General features: G+C 38.2%; 1 protein-coding gene across 1 annotated transcript; it reads left to right on the forward strand.

Moving 5' to 3' along the window:
• The first annotated feature begins 14,424 nt into the window (after positions 1-14,424).
• LOC147622840 (uncharacterized) lies at positions 14,425-17,768 on the forward strand. The gene is made up of 2 exons (XM_086822477.1): positions 14,425-16,179; positions 16,586-17,768. Exons 1-2 carry the CDS (start codon positions 14,836-14,838, stop codon positions 17,198-17,200), a joined length of 1,959 nt encoding a protein of 652 aa, XP_086678603.1. The 5' UTR covers positions 14,425-14,835; the 3' UTR covers positions 17,201-17,768.
• Positions 17,769-23,584: the final 5,816 nt, after the last annotated feature.

The following is a 23,584-nucleotide window of genomic DNA, read 5'->3' on the forward strand; positions in this document are numbered from 1 at the left end:
CATCACATCTCATCACATCTATTCACCTCACATCTCATCACATCTATTCACCTCACATCTCATCACCTCTATTCACATCACATCCATCCATCCATTCATTCATATCTATCTGATTCACTTCGCATCTCATCACCTCTATTCACATCACATCCATCCATCCATTCATTCACATATATCTAATTCACATCACATCTCATCACATCTATTCACCTCACATCTCATCACCCCTCTATTTGCATCAAATCCATTCATCCATTCATTCACATCTATGTGATTCACATCACATCTCATCGCATCTATTCACCTCACATCACATCACCTCTATTCATATCTATTTCATAGAATTTAAACATAGAATTTAAGAGAACTCTAATTTTGATATAAAGATTCTTTACGCATCTATTTATGCATAAAAATCAACTTCACTGGGAATAACACTTTTATAAAAATCCTTTTATGCATCTATTTATGCATAAAAATCAACCTTAATGAGAATAACACTTTTAAAATAAAAATAAATCCTTTATGCATCTTTCTAGGCATAAAATAAATTTTAATGAAAATAACACTTTCAAAATTAAAAAAATCTTTTATGCATCTTTCTATGCATAAAATCAATTTTAATGAAAATAACACTTTCGAATAAAAATAAATCCTTTATGCATCTTTCTATGCATAAAATAAAATTTAATGAAAATTAACACTTTCAAAATAAAAATAAATCCTTTATGCATCTTTCTATGCATAAAATCAGTTTAATGAAAATAACACTTTCGAAATAAAAAATAATCCTTTATGCATCTTTCTATGCATAAAATCCATTTAATGAAAATAACACTTTCGAAATCAAAATTCATCCTTTATGCATCTTTCTATGCATAAAATCAATTTTAATGAAAATAACACTTTCGAAATAAAAATTAATCCTTTGTGCCTCTTTCTATGCATAAAATCAATTTAATGAAAATAACACTTTCGAAATAAAAATTAATCCTTTATGCATCTTTCTATGCATAAATTCAATTTTAATGAAAATAACACTTTCGAATTAAAAATTAATCCTTATGCATCTTTCTATGCATAAAATCAATTTTAATGAAAATAACACTTTCAAAATAAAAATAAATCCTTTATGCATCTTTCTATGCATAAAATCAATTTTAATGAATTTTACACTTTTGTAATAAAAAAAATTCCATTATGCATCTTTCTATGCATAGAAATTAAATTCAATGAAAACAACACTTTTATAATAAAAATTTCCATTTTGCATCTTTCTATGCATAGAAATTAATTTTAATAATTAATATCACTGATATCCATGCATATTCATAGCTGAATATGTACATGCAATAAATTAGAATATTTCTTTTAGAATGCACAGAGTGGGAATTACTCTTTTGGAATAACATAAAAATAAACCTTCTTTTCCACAAAATTCTAGAAAATTTTACCATAACCTCCTTTGTATGGCTGACCATTTCTCATTTTTATCATTTTATTTTCAATTTAAATTAACCCCAATTAGATGTAAAGGACTCTAATCTACACAATTTTTAATTTGTAAGAGAGTAAACAATAAGAAAAGTTTAATTAATCTTTTTGTTAATTATTCTAGGATAAAGAAGGGCTCAATTGTAAAGAAGAGAAGGGGGATGGCCTTTTCATCAAGGCATAGCATTAGAATTTACTTCAATCAACTATAAAACAAGAATATCAAGAAAACCATAGATTTAAAATTAAAAAGTAAGAAAAATTTATCTTACATGGAGTTGTAAGCTTTCCTTTGGCTTGAGGGATTGAGGGTTCTACTCTTGTTTGAAGCAAGAGTGGCCACCAATTACTTTGGAGAGGATTAAGCCAAAAACAATTGAATTATCAAGAAAATTCAATGTAAATGGCTCTGGGTAGGAGTAGAGTAACAATACATAAACACCATTAAGCTTTTACAAAGGGGGAGGCTTCTATTTATAGGAAAAAGTGGGCCTCTAAGCAAGCAAACTGATTCTAGAATTTTTCAGATCAGTTTGGTCATTTTTTGACCATTTTTAGGTCAATTTAGCTTACTTTTTGGATCTAGTTGAAACAGGAGAGAGGAGAGATGAAAATATCTCATTATTTTTGAGTTTGAAACTCCCCCACACATGTGAAATAGGCGCCTCCTTCATGAGGGGAGATCCCCACACTGAGGTGTCAAAAATGCATCATTTCCTCTAAATATCTCTTAATTTTTAACTAATAAACCTTTTACTCAGTCAACTCTTCATCTTATGTGAGCATTTACTCATTTTTGGGGGTTTTTCTTTTATTCTTCAATTTATCTCCTCCCTACATTTGGATTAATCTTATTGGTCCATAGGAACCTTAATTGGAGCATAATTCAAAAATTTCTAAAAATCTGGACCCTTAGGCTAAGGTCCTTTTTACCTATTTTCAATTAATTCCAATTGCACATTGGAAAGCTCTTTTTGAATTTCTATTTCAGGGGAAATCATTTTAGATACTAGGAGGATTTTTATATCCAAAAATATCTCAATTTTGAATTACCTCCCTGTAGACATTTTCTCTCTCCAGGCCAAAATAGATAGAAACAAGATTTGTTATTATTCTGGAAAGGGATTGATTATAGGGGGAGAAACTAGACATCTTGAGGGGCTGGGGAGGAATCTTACATCTTTATAGAGAGTGTGCTTTTTATAAAAAAAAGATGGACCAAAAAGGCAACATTGAAAGTAAGCACAAGAAGCGGCACAAAGAACAAGACAAAGAAGTGTTTTCTATATCTGCATCTTTGGCATTCGCTCCATGCGTGGAACAAGGAGAAGACCCTTTGTGAGAAATTGTTGAAACATCATTGCCATCTATGTTTGGAACATATACATCAAAGTTTCCCTCTGTTTGGAGCAGATACATCAGATTCCTTGGTAAAGTTGCCTCAGCCTGCAAACAATGGGGTTCTTACAAAGGTAGATGACATGGTTGAGTTGGCAAAAAGTGAAATCGATAGATTGACAAGTATTGTGAAGGACACGAGAGGTGTGATTGAACTAACACAGTTGCAAGAGACCCCAAACCATTAACTTGTCGGCTAGTAAGTTTTTTTTTTCTAAAAATTGTGTCTTTATTAAAAAATAGCTATATAGGTGTTTAAAGACTTTCTTTATAGGTTCTCAAGAACTGAAGGCAAATGAATTGGTTGGCAAAATGCCACCGTCCAACTTGGTTGATACTTTTCTGAATCTACGCAAAGAAGGCAAGTGACTCCTTTCATTCTTGTCAAAGGTGTTTTGCCTTTCTACATTTTTCAAGGTTTAGCTTTTGTGCTACTCTTCTCTCAACTTCTCCTTGAATTTTTCTCAGGATTGTCTAGTACTATTGTAGACCAAGAACCATTACCTCATGACTTGAAGGACTCAAACTTGGAGCATCATGTAATCTTTGGAAAAGGAAGTGAAAACAATGTGGAGGGGGCTCCCTTTAGTGGCACTAGAGAAGATAGAGGTGAAAGCAAAGAGTGTGAAGGCCATAGATGATGATTTGCATGATGCTGATGATCACATAGAAGTAGACATTGATGTAGATGTTGATGATGCGATTGTAGTCCCGCTGAGGTTGCAATAGTAAAGGGTATGACAACCTCAAATGACCTTGTTTCTAATGAGAATGGTTCTGATGCTCTCAAAAGTTACAATGAGAACACCACATCTGGTGAGTCCTTAGATGGCCTTGCAACAAATGAAGTTGAGATGAATGCAGCTACAAAGCCCTCGGAGATCACTCTTCGTGAATTGCATAGGTCTTTTAGAATCTCTAAAGGTATGATTTTTTATCTATTTAAATCGGACCATCTTGGTTTTGGTATAGCTCTAAATGTATGTCCTTTGGAGCTCTATTACGCTGTTTTAAATTTTGAAGTAGTGCTTTAAAGCCTTATTGTATAGCTTTAAATAGTGACATGTTACTTACTCTCGTTACTTAGAAGTAGTTGTTTAAACCTCTGGTCTACTTCTTTAAACCTTTGTACTACTACTTTCAAGCTCTTTTATGCCACTTCAAGGCTCTGATAAGTTTCTCAAAACCAATGCATATAAGCTATTCTAAGACTCATTTTTTATTTGTTTTTGTAGGTGCACGGAAGAGAAAAGGCCTCATGGAGGTGGGAAAGAAGCGGATGGCCAGCAAACAAAGTGTAGATGAAATAAGCCCCAAACCAAATAAGAGTACGTATATTGCTTCAACACATCTCAACGACAAGAGGCCCAGTGCTTATAAGAAACTTTAATTTTGTAAATGTGGTTTTATAAACCTAATATGTCAAAGCCTAGAAGCCTGTTTTCCCTGCTACTCTTTTGTTTTGAATATATTATGCTACTTCTATGCGTTGTAACTACAATCCTATCTAATGAGAAGCATGATGTTTTGCAAGTGTAATCTTTAGTTTTGCATTGTCCAGAATTATATTTTGTGCATGTTCTTTAACTTATGTTTAACCTTGCAGGCTTGAGTAGTTTGTCACATTCTTTCTTTAGTGATTGACAATGATTCTCTATTTCTTGTGTAGCAGTACATTGATCTGATGTGAAATGCACGAGTCTAGTTCCTTATGTTATGGGCATTCACACGAAACCAATTTCTAGGCAGTTGAAAAAGTAGAAGTCATATTAAACTTCTCTTATTGGTGAAATTTGTATAGGAATGCAGAGTATAAGCTTAATAGAGTGTTATCTTTTGGTCCTGCTATCCATCTGGATGCAACATTTGGTCCTACTATGGATGCAACATACACATTTTCAAGGATGGGTTGGTTCAAGAGGGGGTTATCACTCGCTTGGTACACAAATGACTCTATTCCGCTCCCAAAGCATGTTGAGCATAGAGTCTTGATTCTAGATATGAATGGTGTGCTCATGTACACCCATAATTTGAGAAGCAACAAAGAACTTCATGGCTAGACAACACATCTCAGGGCAGTACCGAATGGCATGCACACACACTTTGTGTGAAAGGATGCATAAAATTTTTTGACATTGGTTATAGCTTTCTTTGATTTATATATATGGAGTTGTGCAATGCTTGAAAATGTATAGCAGTGTTTTCATGCTGCTATCTCAAAAAAGGAGATGTTCATTTTAGTTTTTGTGGCCAAGAGATGTGCAAGAGTGCGGACTTTGATTTTGACGGCAATAAGTCGGTGTTCTTCAAGACTTTAAAGGACTTTTGGAGGGTTTTCCCAATGTCCAATGAGGCAATGGCCATATTGTTAGATGGCAGTCCATAGAAGTGCTTGCTTGAAAAGAATGGGACTTACAAAATACTGTCAAAGTTTAGATCAATGTGTGAAAGCAAATTAGAGTAGTTCCTCATGAGGGGAGTAAGTGAGTGGCTTTGGGAGTGGTTGGTAAAGGACGATCAGTTGTATTATGCTAGTAGGGGCGTGTTTGCTACTGCTAAGGAGGATGAAGAATCACAAGCAGAGTTTAGCTTTATAATGGACAAGTTTGTCCAAGGGCATAATGTATGCTCCTATGAGGAAATGATGTAGAGATAGAATGCAAAGCATTCGGAGGCATAAATAAGGGGGAGGAGTACATGGCAGAGAGGGTGTAGTAGGCCAAAGGAATAATATGGAAGGCATTGATGTTTAGCTTTAAAACATGCTATTACTATACTATTAGTTAATACTCATGTATAGCTTTAAACATGATGATACTTAGGTATAGATTACTACACTTTGATACTTATTTGGATACTTATGTATAGATTCCAACAAATTGTATAACTTCTATGCTTATGTATAGATTCCAATGGGCTGCTAACACTTATGCTTTAATATTGAAGAGGTGGAATTGAAGAGGTGGAACTTTTAACAGTTCTTAGTTTTTGGAATATGCATTAATATTGAAGAGGTAGAACAGTTCTTAGTTTTTGGAATCTTTCTTTTTCCTATGCATAAGATCAATGGAGAGTTCTAGTATAGTGCTTAAAAGGTCTGAGTGCTTAAAAGGTCGAATACAATGCTTTGTATATCTATTGCAGTACTTTAAAGCATGTTGATAATTGCTTCAAAGCAATTTGTGTAAGATTTTAGACACCTGTATGTTTTAAAAACATGTACATCCAAGTTTGACTAGAGAGAAGATAGAGCATTACACCAACAAGATAAAAAAGCCTGCACATTTTATTTCATGATAAAAATGGTTGATGCATAGTTACAATGGCTCTTTCCATACAATGTTAAACTTCAAACAGCATGCTATTGTAAATGTTTTCATGAACTTCAGCTGATAGGATAAACAATTTCCTTTTACCTACCACCGGTTCCATAGGAAACTTAATGGCCCTCACCAAATGTGAGTACATGAGAGTAATGGGCTGGTCATCAAGTAGTTGATACTTATCTTGTTTCACACTCTCATGTACTCACCAAATGTGAGTACATGAGAGTAATGGGCTGGTCATCAAGTAGTCGATACTTATCTTGTTTCACACGCTCATACCAGTATGCCTTCACTGTGTAAGAGCTAGCCAAGATGTAGTTTTCCCACCCTTCTATTTATGCCTTCATACTTAACTCCTTTTCTACTACACAATTCAGAATGTAAAAGTATGTTCCTTAAGCACTGGTATCCTCACAATTCACTACAAAGTTGTCCCCGACACAAGGAGCATCAGATAGAGCATCATGATGACCCACATATGTTGGACCATCAAAGCATTAGAATCCCTCATCTTTCAACCTATCTTCTTCATATTCCACCTATTCATCCTTATCATTATCCTCCATTGGGGCTATACTGTAGTACTGCCAACTCTCCATGTGCGATTGGTTGACACATCTTCTCCACTAGCCTTGCAGTTGGTTGACACATCTTCTCCACTAGCCTTGCATATAAAAATGACAAAAACATGACAACCTCCTGCATCTCAAAGAGAAAGAGTTAGTTTGCTGAATACCCATTCACACAGTCTAGGGAGCGTGTATTTGGGATAGGTTTGCAGTCCCACATTGGTGATCTTTGCACCTCACTTACTTTAATTTCCTAGAAGACACGAGTTTAAAACAATACATTGCATTCATCAGCTTCAAACCTGGCTCTAAGGAAAACTAACACATCAGCAGCACATTTCACAATTGCACCATTCAACTTGAGCTACTCTACATAGTGAGTGCTCTCTTAACCACAACACCTTTCCCATCATGTTCCCCTTTACCATGACCTAAAGCAAACAAGTTCCAAGTGATCTCAATTCCTGTCAACCCAAAGAATCTACCCACAAAAAGTAGAATGGTTGCTTTGCTTTGAACTGCAAAGCTACTCCATCAGACCACACCCAATGGCTCTTATACTGAACACCTTGACTTTTTAGCCATGCATCATGAAAAAAAAAACAATTTTGCACAAATAAAGTATCATGCACCTTATCGTCTAAGATATACTAATGTGTGCTATTATTCACCTCACCTTAGTTAGTGCGATAATAGCATATATGCACCAAAATAGTGACTTAGTTAGAATACCAATGCATGGATTATATTTCATTCTGCTCGTTAAATGAGTAATTCTTAGAAAAGTCTATGACTGAAACAACAACATCACCTAGAAATTGCAATACATATGCCTTAAACTATTCAGCCTGCCACTTGTAAATGAAGTTGTTTGATGAAGAAGCTCAAGTGAGATTGGAATAGGCTGATCATATCCCTACATTGTATCTTTATATGTATCAAATATTTTCTCTTCTTTAACTTCCCATTGTCGTCTGTACATGTCTCTACATCCTGAAAGACGTTAACAGGGAGCAACAAGTTATTCTCATCCATCTCTTGGGGACAAAGAGGCAATTTGTGCACACCACCATGAAGAGAATGTTCCCATGAGACATTTATATTTATGAAACATGGACCGATTTGGTTTTGGGCAAAGTGCCGATTCCCAAATATCATTCACACTCTTATATCCATCCTGAGTTGAATTACAACTGTATGTCAGTACATGTACAACCCACACCTTGCATGCCAAATTGTGCATTGCGCATGTGATTGAATGACTCTTTCAAAAAAATCATTTGCAGGTGTACAATGCAACAACAAGTATACCTACCTTCAACTTACAAACAAAGTACCACTTGAGGGCCTTGAAACCTCATAGTGAGATTTCAATTGATGGATACATATCTTGGAATCATTGATAGAGTTGCAAAATTCCATGAACACAACAAAAAGTTGGTCAATTCTACTCCAACACATGAATCTAGAGATGATAGTTGCAAGTACAATAGTGCTAGCTACACAATGCAAAAAATTTCCTTTGAAATCTCTATCTACTTTAAAGCTCTAACAACTATCTTTAAAGCTTTGGGAAAGTAAAAAGCTACGTAGAACTACTTTAAATCTTTGCAGCTATATCCAACTGTCATTACTTTAAAGTTTGGTCTAACCAATTCATTGCTAAAACAAGCGGTGTGTCAGAATGCTTTAAAGGTATTCCCTACAACCTTAGACATCTATGATAAAGGACTAAAGCTATGTCAAGGGGTTTCAAGGTGTCTTAAAAAAATTTCATAAATCTTTAAAGCTATGTCTCCATGATTCAAATCTGTCTCCATATCCATTCAAAAGAGAATCATATAGCTTAAAGCTTCTAAAATTTCATCAACATGTGTCTCAATGCTTTAAAGCCTTTCAAACCAAAGAAAGAAGCTCTCTAATAGCCTTAAAAGCTTTGTGACATTGACCTTAAAGCTTTGTAAAACATATAACATTGCTTTAAAGTATTCAGAGAGTGCTTAGAGGGGAAAGAGAAATGCATGAAAGCTCTCTAGAAATTCTTCAAACTAGCCTTAAGCTGCTAAGTGCAATGCTTCATAGCTTTGTTGGACTTTTATTATACATCAAGGGTCTTATACTATTAAAGACACTTTGAAGCAGGTTGTAACTACTTTTAAGGTTTGTGACTGTGCTTCAAAGAAATTTTTGAAAGCTTTGAAGCAATAAATTTAATGTTTTAATGCTCTGAAAATTAGCTTTAAAGAAAGTTTTCATTACTAGAAAGAAATGTTACAGAGCTTTGATGCACTCATCATGATGATTGATCACTTGAGGAAGAACTCATCATTTTTCTTTGACACTTTCACTTGAGGAAGAACTCATCATTTGTCTTTGACACTTTCACTTCTGTAAGCGTGTGACGCAGATGTTAGATAGCATAAGTGCTTCAACTTGTGATGATGCATCATGCAGCTTTGGGAAGGGTGGATGGAGAAGAAGTTTTTGAAATATTTTTTCCCGATTATCCATTTGCATCTCTACTGTTTGTTCTTAAGCAAGCAGCAACCACCTTACAAATCTTGCGTATTTTTCTATCACACCAATGACATTTTGGCATCCTCATGCTCTAGCCTTGCACGTGACTTTTTGGTATGCCGTTCCTTTCTCTTCATCGCAACCCAATATTGTCGACGAATAGACTCTCAAGAACTATCCTTGTCACCACAATGTAAAACTTCAATATGGCCTTGAAACACAGGGGGAAAGGTGGGAGGAGGTGTTTTAATTTTTCAAAAATGAAAAAGGGGAAAAAGGGGGGAAATAAGGGAAAAGTTTTAGGGTTTACAAACATTTTTAAGTGTTAATTTTTCTCCTGTACTTTTTTGTTGTTTTGTTGCCTTTCTCCATACACAATGTCAATAGCCTCCTATTGGGGTGGCTCTCTATGCTCAACTCAACACACTACTTTTTTGTGCTTGAGGATAGTCAGTAGGCTCTACAATAGCCACATTGAGCTTGACTTCTATGCTTGATAATGGTCGTCACTCACAAGCTTTTCTCTATGGACAACCAGCTCTGCTACACTTGCTTGGGCATTATGAGTAAGGAGTGGAGTTCAGCACACCCGATAATATGGTAGTGATGTGCAGGGCTGCATCTAGCTCTACTACAATGGGCCAACAACACAAACGGCAGCAGTCAATTTTGTCGAGATAGCAACCCTCAACAGTGAATGGTAGTAAATTGGTAGTTGGGTGTGACAGAGGTAGGGCTCTGTAGTGGCAGTGCTTGAGGGTAGATTGCAGTGGTACTATAGTTGGGTAATGGGGAGGCAGGGCTAGCTACAATGGTGGACTTGGGCAATGAGCACGCTTCCAAAGGGTAGATAGAGGCAACCACTCCAAAGTGTTTAGAAACACCTTATGAGGAGATGTAGGGCATGTTGAAAAACACAAAGAATAGTAGAAAGTGGAAGTGAGGAGGAGGGAAGCTAGAGCCTTATAAAGGGAAGAAATGGTGCTAACTTTTGAAAGGCTACATCATCTCTCCCTTAATCTTCTAATAATCAAAGCTTAAACAAGCTAAAATACTTTTAATTGAATCTCTGATCCATGTAAAAGTCCTAATTCATAGCTAACCAAGCATAAACAAGGCTTAATAGAATGCTAATTTACTCACTAAACCATTGAATGACTTCAAAGCATGGTTAAAATGATGCTAAATAAGATTAAAAGCTAGAGTAAAGTGATGCCAAGAGCCAAGATTGAAGGTCAAAATAAGTGATTATCATTCCATTGCAAAGTGTCTATTTATATAAAAAGATAGAGTTAGGGCTATCTCCCATCTAGCCCTAACCCTAATCCACCTATTCCCACACTATGGACACCATCCATTGCCCCCTTTTTGTCCACACCCAAGGTCCCAAAAGACCATAGGTCCTGCCTAGCCATCTACAATTGTGTACAAAGAAGCTCTATAGGTTCATGAGCTTACTTGGCATGTGCAGGGTATAGGGTTTAGCTCAAGGTGGAGTATTGAGATATTGAGCTCAAGTGTAGTGAAGATATGGATGACACATTAAGATATGATAGCTCCGCACTTATGCCACTAGCATGGTTAGTGAGATTATGGGTGATTTGCTGCCAATGGTAGCTATGTGACAGCCACTTTGGTTTACTAGAGTCATGACATAGTTACATCACCATCTCATGTAGTCAGGTTTACACTATGGAATGACCTTATGTGTTTTAGTAGTAGAAGAGTACTTTCTTTTAAAGTATATATTCTTATCTTTATGTTATGGTTGTAGAGAAGAGAAAAGAATAGAAAATAATTGAACTATCCATGTCCCTTGTGTACTTGTCTACTCTTGTGTGTGTGTGTGTGTGTGTGTGTGTGTGTTCTTGCAGCAGGGAGATCAAGCTCACCCTCTCCCCTGCATTCTTCTCATCTTTAAATACCCCCCCTCCCCCCTAAGTTTTTAAAACACTATCCTCCTCCCAAGAATTTTTGTCCCTCTTGGTTTATTTTTATTTTTTTAAAAAAAACTTAGGGTTGTGTTACCACATGGCAACCCAAAAAAAATCTCCAAAAAAATTTAGGGTTTCATTTTCACATGGTAATATATGCCACATAACAACCTAAAAAAAACTTAGGGTTGTATCTTGCCACATGTTAACACATACCATGTGGCAAATGGAGGAAAAATTTTTAGGATTACATCACCAACCTTAAAAACAAATCTTGAAAAAAGGAACCTTAGGGTTGCATTGCCACTTTAAAAAAAATGGAAACAAAAGACTTAGGTTTGCATCACCAAGTGGCAATGCATGCCACATGGCAACCCAAAAAAAAAACCTTAAGGTTGCATCGCGACATGTCAATGTGCATGCCACATGGAAACTTAAAAAAACCTTAGGGTTATGTCACCACATGGTAACAAAAAATAATAATATTTTAGTTTATTTTATTTTTAACATTATATATATAGAGAGAGAAAAAATAAAGAGAAAGAAAAAGAGAGAGAGAGAGAGAGAGAGAGAGAGAGAGAGAGAGAGAAAAGAGAGACAAAATAGGAAGAGAAAGAGAGAGTGAGAAATGTTGAGAATCATGGATATGATATGCATGTGCAAGGTGATTAGTGCTAATCCTAAATTAATCTAATAATTAAGCTAATCTAAGGTGGATGATCCCTAAGCATAAACATGATGATTAACTACTAAACTAATTTAGCAAGAGACTTAAGCTCAATCAGGTTATAGGATTAAGACTTGTACTCATATAAAGGCTTAAGAGCTTGCTTCATATTTCATTGCTTAAAATGGCCCCCTTTTATATGAGGGGGCTTGTACATCAATGTGGGATAATTCCCTTTGCTCATGTGCTTGCATGCTATACTTTGCTCTTGCTGCTTAGCTTACTCAACTCACTTCCTATCTCTTCCTTGTGCTCTTTGGCACCACATTTCTCAACACTCCCCCTTGGTGCCATTTTCTTAGGCTACTACAAGGTGGTCAGATGCTGGTTTTACAACATATTTTCATCCCCCCCTCATTTCTAACTTGGCTGGGTAACTCAAAGGCTCTTTGGCTTGGCTACTCTCTAGCTCAAAGGTTACTTTAGAGGTGGTCGGGTTGTTTTTCACTCCCCTAAGGTGCTACTTTGGCTACTCTTTGGTGGTCGAATGTTCTCAAAACATACAAATTTGCCTACTTACTTGGTGGCTTTTACAACATATGATTTAGGTTAGGGTAATGGTTGGTAGCTCGATGTTTCTTAATGCTACTAGCTTAAGATCTACTTGCTTTTGCATGATGAAGATCCCTTGTTGCTTCCTTCATTTCATATTTCATTACTTGAAATGGCCCCCTTTTATATGAGGAGGTACACCCTTGTGCTTTTACATTAATGTGGGATAATTCCCTTTACTCATGTGGTTGCATGCTATGCTTTGCTCTTGCTTGGCTTACTCAACTTACTCCCTATCTCTTCCTTGTGCTCTTTGGCACCACATTTCTCAACAAGAAAGAGATAAAGAGAAAGAGAGAGAGAATAGGAAGAGAAAGAGAGAGGGAGAGGGAGAAAGAGAAAGAGAAAGAGAGAATAGGAAGAGATAGAGAAAGAGAAAGAGAGAAAGAGAACAAGAGAGAGAGAGAGCTCTCATTGCCATGAGAGAGAGCAACCAATGATAACCCCTTAATAAGGTACAAGAGATAAGCCACACCACTAAAAACCTGACAACCAACCGAAAGCCAACTTGAAGCCGTCGGTCAAAACAAAGATAATGATGACACCGCAAAGCGAGAAACCAACATAAAGAAGTCAGCTAGAAGAAGCCACCGTCGCACAATCCAAGCCAGAAAATGCCGCACCCTTGAGGTCGGCATTGTCCTCGTCAATCCAAAATTTCACCCCCAAGCCCCGTAAGCTTTGTAATGCTTTAGTTCTTTCCACCAAAAATCGCCCATGATTCATGCAAGAGATCCGATTAGCCACTAACACTTCAAGAAAGAAGTGGCTCAAGAATCGTCTAGATCCATTTGGCCATGTCCGACAAGCTACCCATAGCTCATGGGTTACTAGCGTACATGCCATACTAGGTGTTCTATATTCTTTTGGTGAAGCATTTTCTTAGCAACAAGTAACTCTTAAGACCCTTAATTAACAAACATGAATTTTTGCTACTTGAATGATTGAAGGTATTGTATTTGATAACTTATAGCTACTTAAGTCTTGATCAATCCCTTTATGTTTTGGTCCAAGCTTTTAAAAAAACACATGTTACAATTTCCAAAGCAGTGGGGTTATGGGTAGAAGTTGGCATTACTATCTTACACATTGTGTGCACTACTACTAAGTAAATGCATCAAATGGGTTATTATATGCATGGTTTTTGATACTTCTTCCATGGGTAGCTTTTAATACTTCTTACATGGGTAACCCTCACATTTAGCATTGTTTTTCTTTAACCTCAAATGTGAAGTAATAGGGGCATGTTTAGGCCATAATGTACTATTCGTTAAAATTAAACAAGGATGACATTCTTTTTGGAAGTTGCAAAGGTAGGTGCATTGATAATATTTGAAAGGATGGAAGGTGTGATGTAGGGCATCATACAATAATGGCTTTTAGTCAATATTATGTCATAGTTTTGACTCTTGAGGTTCAAAAAGGTGTTTGAGGGATAAGAAGAAAGGAAAGTTGTCCTTGGGATTTTGTGGGAGACGATGGCTGATAGCGATGATGCAAGTTGGATAGGTTGAGAAGGGAGGAAATGTATGAGGTTGTAGGTGAATGCTCTGCATACTGAGAGAGGGGCACGAGGTAGCTGTGATTGATGTTCTATAGAGTTGCCTCTTGTTTGATGTTGAAGGTGAATGCATATTGTGGGTGGGGCACGAGGTATCTTTAATCGATGTTTGGAGGGTAGTGTCTTGTGTTTCTAGGACTAACCAAATAGTGTGGGAGGTGGTACTCTGTTGTGGGCATCCATCCCCCCCCTCCCCCAAAAAAAAAACAACCCATGCAGACTTGGCGAATTCAAGGAAGGAAAATCACTTGAAGTTTAAACAAAGAAAAAAGAATTGAATCTCACACACGCGCGCGCGCGCGCGCGCACACACACACATATATATCTATATATATATGTGAGGCAAATGGGGGCAGGTGAAAGAATAAAAGCCTACTTGCCGAAAAGGGGAGATGAAAGTCAAGGGACCTGTTCAGACAAGGGAGTACGGGCGAATACGGGCGTCTCGTGGCCGCTTTGAATTCACACCTGTCTTCTTTCATCCCTTTGCGCTCGCATTTTCAAGGTTCTTACCGCCTACTCACACGTATTGCTCGTAGCCCACGAAGCTTAGCTTAATGTTGCTTGCTAATCTCTTTGGAGACTCAGATCTGATTAGCGCAAAATGAAGCTAATTAGCAGGCCCATCTGAACTAATCACCTCTCTGTCCCATCAGAAGTAGTTGAGAGGCTACACGGTGGATAATTATCATATGAAAAGCTCGTTTACTGCATTATCTCGTCGATTTTCTCACACACTGCGGAATTTGCAGTAAAAATGATGAGCCCACCTCTCACAAGTAGATCAGCCAGCCCTTCTCTGAATCAGGTCCATGAGACCACTATGGAGGATTTAACCAAATTCTTGCAGGACACCAGCAGAACAATAGAGTGGATTTTGGTCAGGCACAACTCAGCCTGTGTGAAAGCCCCAGGATCTGAGGTTTCTGATGTTAGGACTTCTTTGTCCATAGGGATGCCCACAGTGACCCGCAGCATGCTTCCCAGCATAGGGCATGCCCCTTCTACAGAGGCCCATCATTTTCTGCACAGAGATGTGGCGGTGGGCGGTTTCACTCCTAGTTCATTTCAGAATGATGTCGGCAAGATCCCTCACCATCACCACGAGTCCACCAGCTTTGGTCCAGTGCAGCACTGGTTTACACAGAAGCCGCCTGAGAAGGCCACCAGCCATGGGATGACCATGCTTGAGACTGACCCACTTGCCCTTAATAAAGCGGTAGCGCGAGAGGGCAACCCATTAGATGAGGATGTCCTGAGAGCTTTCCTTGATGAGATCCAGAAAACCATCCATGACTGGTCTGCCAGACACAGAGTTCTTTTGCAAGGCAAGGCTGCCACCACAGCCATGGCCACAAGAGATGTTACACATGGCGCAGTTTTGGGGAGCTCTGCCATTTGCATGCCCATGGGTCCTCCTACCCCCCACTGCCATCAAAAAGATCAGAGCGTTGCTGTGAGCACCCAAGCACTAGTGGGCACTAACCCAAGAGAAAAGGAAGTTTCGTATGGGCCCCACCATCACAGTGAAAAAGCAAGAGCAGAGGGGGCTTCCGGTGTTCCAGTGGGAGATTGCCTGTTTCAAGCTGGGCAGGTCAAGTCATCAGCAGAAGCACCTCTGGACCAGGTTGTGGAACGTATTGCAAGCCAGCTGCTTCAGAGTGAGGACGAGGTGCCTCACCCACAACAGACACCCCTTGTAGATGACCCATCTGAGAAAGAAGAGGCAGCTCAGATGCCCCCTGGGGCGGCAAAGCTTGAGGGCGAATCGGGTTTCCTTCAGAGCAACTCTCAAGCTCCCGACCAGAGTGGGGAAGTAAATGTGGGGGTTGCCGCCACATCAAAAGATAGCACGGTTGTAGTTGACAGTTTTGTTACACCTATTAAGGGTGATCAAACAGAGCCCAAGATGCCACTGACTAAGTGGACACCGCCTGCTGCTGCTGCTGCGAAGGATCATGATAACTTGGCTAGTGAGATGAAAACTCAACCCTACCGTCGCCCGGTGGAAGTAATAACCTCGCCTGATTGGCTTCCTGAGGGCTGGGTCACAGAGCTGAAGACTCGAGGTAGTGGTAACAGTGCAGGCTCCAAAGACAAGGTGAGTATTCGTCTCTGCAACGGTGTGTATATTTATGTTGCTGCATCTAGATTATAGGAGTGTCAGTAATGTTTATCATAAATGTATGCATGTTGTGGTGCACATTTTACTTGCATGAACATACACCCCTACATCTGCATTCTTGCATCTGCACGTGCAGGTTGAACATGTAAGCATGCAGGTATAAGTGTATATGTATAGGCTTGGATGTGTGTGCATGGGCTTCGGGAATATTATTCATAAACAGAGAGGTTTTTTTTGGCATCTGGGCCACCTGTGCACCCATGAGGGTCCGTGCATGTTATGTCATCTTCATGCGTGACCCATGTTTTTTGGATTATGTTGATGTAGAAAGAAACAAAGACTGGACACATCTGACATGTGACTGTACATGGTGTTTGTGTAGTATTATGTAGATCCAGTCTCAAAGCGTCGGTTTCGGTCAAGGAAGGAGGTTTTCTGTTTCTTAGAAACCGGCAAATTGAATAGGTACAGGAAAAGGTCAGACACGAGCCCAATTAGGAAGCTTCTCGGCTTGGAGTGTTCGCCTTCTCCTCTGAAGCGAACCAAGAAAAAAGCCAAAACCAAACAGTATAGTTCTCCTAGCCCATCAGCTCCCCCACCTCCGATGGTCCCATCTATCGCAGCTCCTGCTGGGCTCTTGGGCAATATGTTCATGCCTTTCAGGACAGGTCAACCATCAGAGTGGTTAGTCTATGAGAGCTTGGCTAGCTTACCATTCCCAATGTTCGATCCTTTCTGTTATGCAGATTTCAATGCAACCAAATCAAGTGGAAGCAAGGGTCAATACCTGCCCACGAGACCGTGGTTCTTCACTGGCCCAGAGGCTTCTTGGAGGCCTTTTATGGATCGAACCGGTCTGGGAAAGCCAGGTGACAAGGGCAGAGATTATCATAGCGTGTTTTCTGTGCCACCGACTTATGCTCCCGAGGCAGCACCAAAGCAATCTGCTGGTGGTGGCAGGAAGTCCTCTAAGAAAATTTCTACTGGAGCAACGTAACCTCAGCCACAGAGAAGATGCATGCTATCTTTCAACAAGTCTTACATGTACAGTCTCTTGTGAGCAGACAACCACGAAGGTCGGCTCTACCTTAAATGGACATGCTTAGTTAGGATTTTGTTTTGGTCAACGACAAGTGACAGAACTCCATGATCTGCTTTTATCTTGAGAAGATAAGAGGAAAGATCTTACCTTGTTTGTGTTCTCTCTTCTCCATGTGGGGGTATCATCTCTTGAGCACCATCAACACTAAGTAGGGCCATGTAATTTGTGACCTTGCATTCCCAAGGCCAATGGTGAATGCATGCTACTGTTGTGCAGGCAGGTGTGTGAGCGAGTGTGCTTTTCTTTCAACATTTTCTGTACAAAACCTTGTCAAGTCACTCTCTTGAAAAGCATGAGCAGTGCTAGGTTGGTCTAGCAAAGCATGGAGGAGGCTAGTCCAATAAGCAGTTTTATGTACTCCAGTGACACATGAGCCTTGAGTCCTACTGCATTGCAGCATCATCCCTTAGTTGGAGACGCGTTTATGAAAGTTTTGGTCAATGTGAGCACAAAAATAAGTACACATTACGGATTTGACTTTTGAGGTTTCTAAAATTAGGCACAAATAGCTGCTCAAGCATCTTGATTATGTGAACCCTATAGCTGGGAATCATAGTTCATATCATACTCGTATGATTGGTGAAGCAAACGTTTGCTAACGTATGGTAAAACAGTGTATGCAACTAGCCTATCATTCTTGCTCTATTTTTTAAATAAAAAATTGAGACTTTTTTGCTGAAAGTGACACCATGGCTGGTCTGCATCCTCTAAGTACTAGGCTCGGGCTGTAAAGATCTTGGGCCTCAGGTTGGGTAGTGGGCACTGCACTATGAAAAAGCCCAACCCTGTACCAATGTACTAGTACGGCACATACTTATTAGTACATATAGTATACTATGTACATTCAAGTTTTTAGCCTTCAACTTTCCAGTTTCAAGTTTCAGCTTTCAAATACTTTATCATACCTATTACTCTCCTTGACATATGGCTGTATGAAACGTATGATATGAACTATGCTGGGAATGACTTTCTAAAGATGTTTGTTTCTTAGTGTGAATTGCATGTCAAAACCCAAGTCAATGGTTTTGAGTTGTTGGCATGCATGGGAAGTTTGGGTTGGCCACAAAGGGCGAGTTGGTGTTGCAAAATGTTGGTTTTAACATGCATAGAGATTGGCAGTTTGATATCAGATGGGGTCACTCCTCACACAAGGAAAAAAGCTAGGTGTTGGAGAAATGTTTTTAATTCAGTGCTGGTAGTTGGATGGAATGGCATGTGCTAAAGTGGCCAATTCATCTCAGATTGGTCAATAATCTCTTATAATGTAAAGATAATGTGCGTAGCCAGTTGAGGGGGAAATAGACATTCAAGCAATGGAAACAAGAATGGGGAGGGATTAAAGTATGTCTCACCACCGTATCCAAGCCTAAGAATGATGCATGAAAACTTTTTTGTTAGACTAGATGGTAAATTGAAGGGAAAGGCATTTGGATTGTAAGGTCTAAAAAATTGAAGCCTCATTTGTATGAATAGGTCCTGCTCTTACATGGCCTTTGGGTCAAACATAGAGCTAGATTTTGGACAAATGAAGAATTTGCCTGTACAGCATGTAGCTTGGCTGAGGAAAGTATTATGCAACTATTTTGAAGTTTTAGCAAAGAGATGGAGGAAATGAGCCAAAAATATATGCAAAAATTAGGTTGATGATGAACATGTTACATATTTTGTGAAGGGGTTGTAATTAATTAGGATGTGATGTGAGTACTCAGTAGTATCTCATTCTATGCAGTATGAACAATGCTGTGTGTTGCTGGCTAAGAAGTTAGCATGAGAAATTTTTTATTCAGTTTTAGAGCTAGAATGAGGAGTCAAGGGAGAGACCATAACATGTGCACTTCTCGAGAAAGCTCTAGAAAATTGCCAAGAATGCTTTTGGTTTGTTTTAATTCTCCTCTTGACAGGATTTGGTCAAGTACTACTATGCCCTATCTTGCGAGAAATATCACAATATCGTAGTATTGTGGCAATGCCGTAACTTGATTAGTAGAGAGAGAGAGAGAGAGAGAGAGAGAGGATTTCTGTTTCTTGAATGCCAACAAGCTAACGTGCTTGCACAATGATCACAAATAAATGCCTAATCCACAGGAGGTATTTTACTCACAAGATAGGGTTGTACCTATACATCGTAGTTGCATGTATGGTGAGAACATAGCTATTAATTTTAGAAAGGATAATAGTAGCCCACGACATTGAATGATGATTACATGATTTATCACTTAGGGATATTAAACTTGAAGACAAATGCTATAGATCAATGTTATCCTTACTCTAGTTTGTAATGTGTTTAGTTAGCTCATGGTTTGAAAGGCCTTCATTATGAGAAAGCTATGGTTGAACAATTGGACATATGGGTCTAGTTTAGATAGCCTACTTGGATTGATGGTATTGGTAGAAATAAGGATGAGCAATTTGACATATAGGTCTAGTTTAGCCACATGAGGTAGACCTTATTATTCGATATTTTGGAGGTAGACTTTATTATTGGATATTTTGCCCTAACATTGGAGGACTCGAAATGGGGTTTAAGATGAGCGTGGTTGGCTATGGGGGGTGGGGTAAAAGCATGACCATTAGTAGTTGGTCGAAAAACAAAAAAAAACAGTAGTTGGTCGATAATGCATCGTAGACGGTAGCTCCAACTATGATCACATATGTAGATACACTATGAGGTTTATCTCTACATGGTTCATTAGTCATCATTGTGTGTTTATTAGTCATCATTGTGTGTTTCTTCCTTTACCTTACAACCACACTCTTAACAATTCTAAAAGGCATATAAGCTCCCTCTGTATCTTTGCTTAGTGCAATATACTCTTCTTCTCTCTATCATTGTCTTCTATTGTGCATAAGTTGCATTTTTTGGAAAAGATTCTGTAGTTAGCTAACACACTCACCCAACCTAGGGCTTGTGCATGTGATGAGGTTAGGCTTTGGTTGCCAATCAAAGTCTACCCTACAAAGCTAAAAACATAGTAAGGAAGCAATGTGATTCGTGCAGAAACATGGAAGGTGCTCATTAATACATGAGGTGACTTGTTAATAATCTGGTTCGAAGGAGCTGGGTTAAGCATTGGGTCACTCAAATTTGATTAGACTAAAAAAAATCCAAAGCCTAAACCAATTTTTGAAATAGGTTTTGTAAGCACAACTTTTTCTTAGTAGCACAACCACATGCCTTGCGTAAAGAGGCCCTTATTGGGATTTGTAATAGTGTTTATAAAAATCATTCTTGAAACTTATAAGTCCTAAGACTACACAACTCCAAAATTTTTTAGTTTCTTTAAATTACAAATTTTGGAGATAAAATTTCACAAAAACGCTTTAATTTTTGTAATATTTTAATATTGAGAAATGCATATTCTGATATCTTCACTATCTTTGGAAGTCTCATTTAAGATGAGCAAATAAAGGTGAAGATATGACTAAAAGGCCAATTAAAATGGTGTTTGACCCACCACACTTTGTAAGAAATGTGATAGGCCCATAAAGCAACTGTGCTGTGAGTTTATGCTAGCAATTGAATCTACTTGCTTCATTGTTTTAGCCAGATTTCACACAATATTTTATTGCTACTTTCAACTTGACCATTTACTCGTGGAATTTTATATGTACTACCAAACATTTTGATAGTAAGTGACGTATAATCTTATTTATGAAAATTTCTCCCCTTGATCATGGACAACCAAACCTTGAAATGACATTTCTATATAAGAACTTGGCAATTATCCTCGTGTCAATTTGAAGCGGCTTATATAAATCAATTCCCTATTTCTTAAATGGTTGATGAACCATAATAGAAGTTAATGGCATTCTATCCTCTTGTTGAGGTATTCCAAATCGTCGATACTCATGTGCCCTTTTTAATTAATTGTATGCTCTTTGGCATTCTTTTCTTTAAAAATTATGAGAAGTTTATACAATGATCTGGAGACTCAGCATAGAACATCCTATGGTATCCAACATGTCTCATAAAGCATTGTACACCCTTATAGTTATGGTAGTTGGTTGGTGGTGGTAATTCCAAAATAAATTTGACTTTGCTTTCATTCATGGAAATCCCATTCTTGGACACAATGTAACCACTGTATTTAACCTAAAATTAGCACTTTAAAGGGTGCGATGATATTCAACATATAATCATCAACACCTTAGAAAAACCTTTCATAGGAAATATAAATGTTCCTTTTATCACAAATGGGCACAAAGATCATCAATAAAAATCTCTTTTGAAGATAGTCTTTGAATGTTGTACACAATCTTTGGAAAATAGCTAGTATGTGAATGATGTACACAATCTTTAGAAGGTGTACTATTCTTTGGAAAGTAGCTAGTGCATTAATTAAGTCAAAATGCATAACCTTGTAAGAATATGTTTCCCATTCTATAGTGAATATGTTTTATGTTAGTCTTTAGGGGTAGTGGATACTTGATTATATCTTGAGAATTCATTCTAGATGCTATAAGCTGCTTTTCTTTCTACCATTTCCAACACATGTTTGATAGTGTATGGGAGTGATATTAGTCTCTCTGCATAGTGGCATTCAATTTCTTCAAAGACCCACATACTCTTATTTTTTTATTCTTTTTGGGTATAGATGATACCCAACCGATATGCTCAATGTCATAGGTAAATCCTATAACTTCAATTTTGTTCAATTTTCTTCTTGATTATTGTAGAATACTTTGGATGTTGTTAAATTGGACGTGATCCTTTAATGATAGGGATCCTTTAATGATAGGAAATTTTTTAATGATAGGAATGCTCTTTTGTACCATCTCAAAAGGTACTCCTTTCATATTAGTATATTTCTAAAGAAAAATAATCGTTGAATTCTTTTAGGAGAGATCAATCAAATCTTTTTCCTCTTCTAGGGGCAATAAAAATTGGTTTAGGATCCTCTCCAAATTCCAAAATATCTGCTTGACCTTCGATGGGTCGGCATAGGATACCCTTCTTGAGTATCCTTGGAGCGTTGGGCTCTGAGTTAGGCAATGATTCTCTCGTCAATGTTATTGGATTTGGAACGGTATGGAACTTGTTTTAAGTCAATTTATTGTTTGTTCTCATTTTCACTCAAAGTTATCTTTGCTTCTTTTTCCCCTTGAGCCAATGCTTTGTTTTGGTGTGTTTCTTGAACTTGGTTTCCTTATACAAGAAGCTTTACTACTTTCTAGGTGGCCATGACGAGGCACTTGACTATGTTGGGATCATGGGTACTCGGACGAGTGGAGGATATGGCTGAGGAATGTGTGGAGATGGTGCCCCCATGTCCATCTGCTGCTCCCTTCGAGCATACTCACAGACCTCACCCCTAAAAAATTGTTGACCCAAATCATCATGCACGTAGGGAAATGGTCGTAGACACGAATTAAGGCTCACCTCATCGCTCTCCACGCTGATGTAACATCGTTATAGTATCCTGCATGCTCTAGCCATGATCCTAGTACCGGCAATGCAATCTAGGACTGTATCCCCGCTACTGGTGAACGTCCCGAGTAACCACCTGCCATAGTACAAGATCACAATTGGCATATATATAAATGGACGACAATATGAAAGAAAATGACTATATAACGATTACATTACTCGAATCGAGTTGTGAGTGCTAATTACCTTGTGAAAGGATTGCTACGCTCAACAACATCTCGGATGGGAATCCCATTCATATCCAACTGGTATATCAATGTTTCCTCTTTGCGGTTTCGGCTCCAAGAAGATATTGTTGTCCACCTAACCTGAACAATATGCAGCTACCTCGCCTCCCTGCTTGTCATACTTTGGACAATAGGACGTACTCTTACTGGGGTACGTGAAGATGGCTATAACCAAAATAGTGACCTACGTGCACACACTAATAATAAGTATGCTAGGAAGGGAAATCATTGAGATTCACTTTAATAAAAACCAGTCACTACTGCACTCACCTCTTCTTGGCCATCTTCTATTAATCCCAAATGCTAAATGCCAAATCAATCAAACAGAAATGCGTTGTACCCACACACTCTCGTAGATCAACCTTTAGGTTTAGACTCACTAATTAATATGTCATGGGGCTTAAGGTTGTACCCGTATTTAGCTTCACAATGGCCACCACTATGTGTAGTACCTAGGTCGAATGGTAGCTCCCATTGCTTATCACCGAACAATGTTGATCGCTTGACCAATTGACCAAGGACAAGTCCCTCTCATAGTAAGAAGCTATGGAGGTGGAGAAGAAAGCCCTCAAACTCACACTTACTCTCTCATTCACACATAAGAGATAGAGGAAAGAAGAAGAG

The sequence above is a fragment of the Cibotium barometz genome, chromosome 28 (genome assembly GCF_041138505.1).
Source record: "Cibotium barometz isolate CiBa-2024 chromosome 28, ASM4113850v1, whole genome shotgun sequence".
In the NCBI taxonomy this organism is placed as follows: domain Eukaryota; kingdom Viridiplantae; phylum Streptophyta; class Polypodiopsida; order Cyatheales; family Cibotiaceae; genus Cibotium; species Cibotium barometz.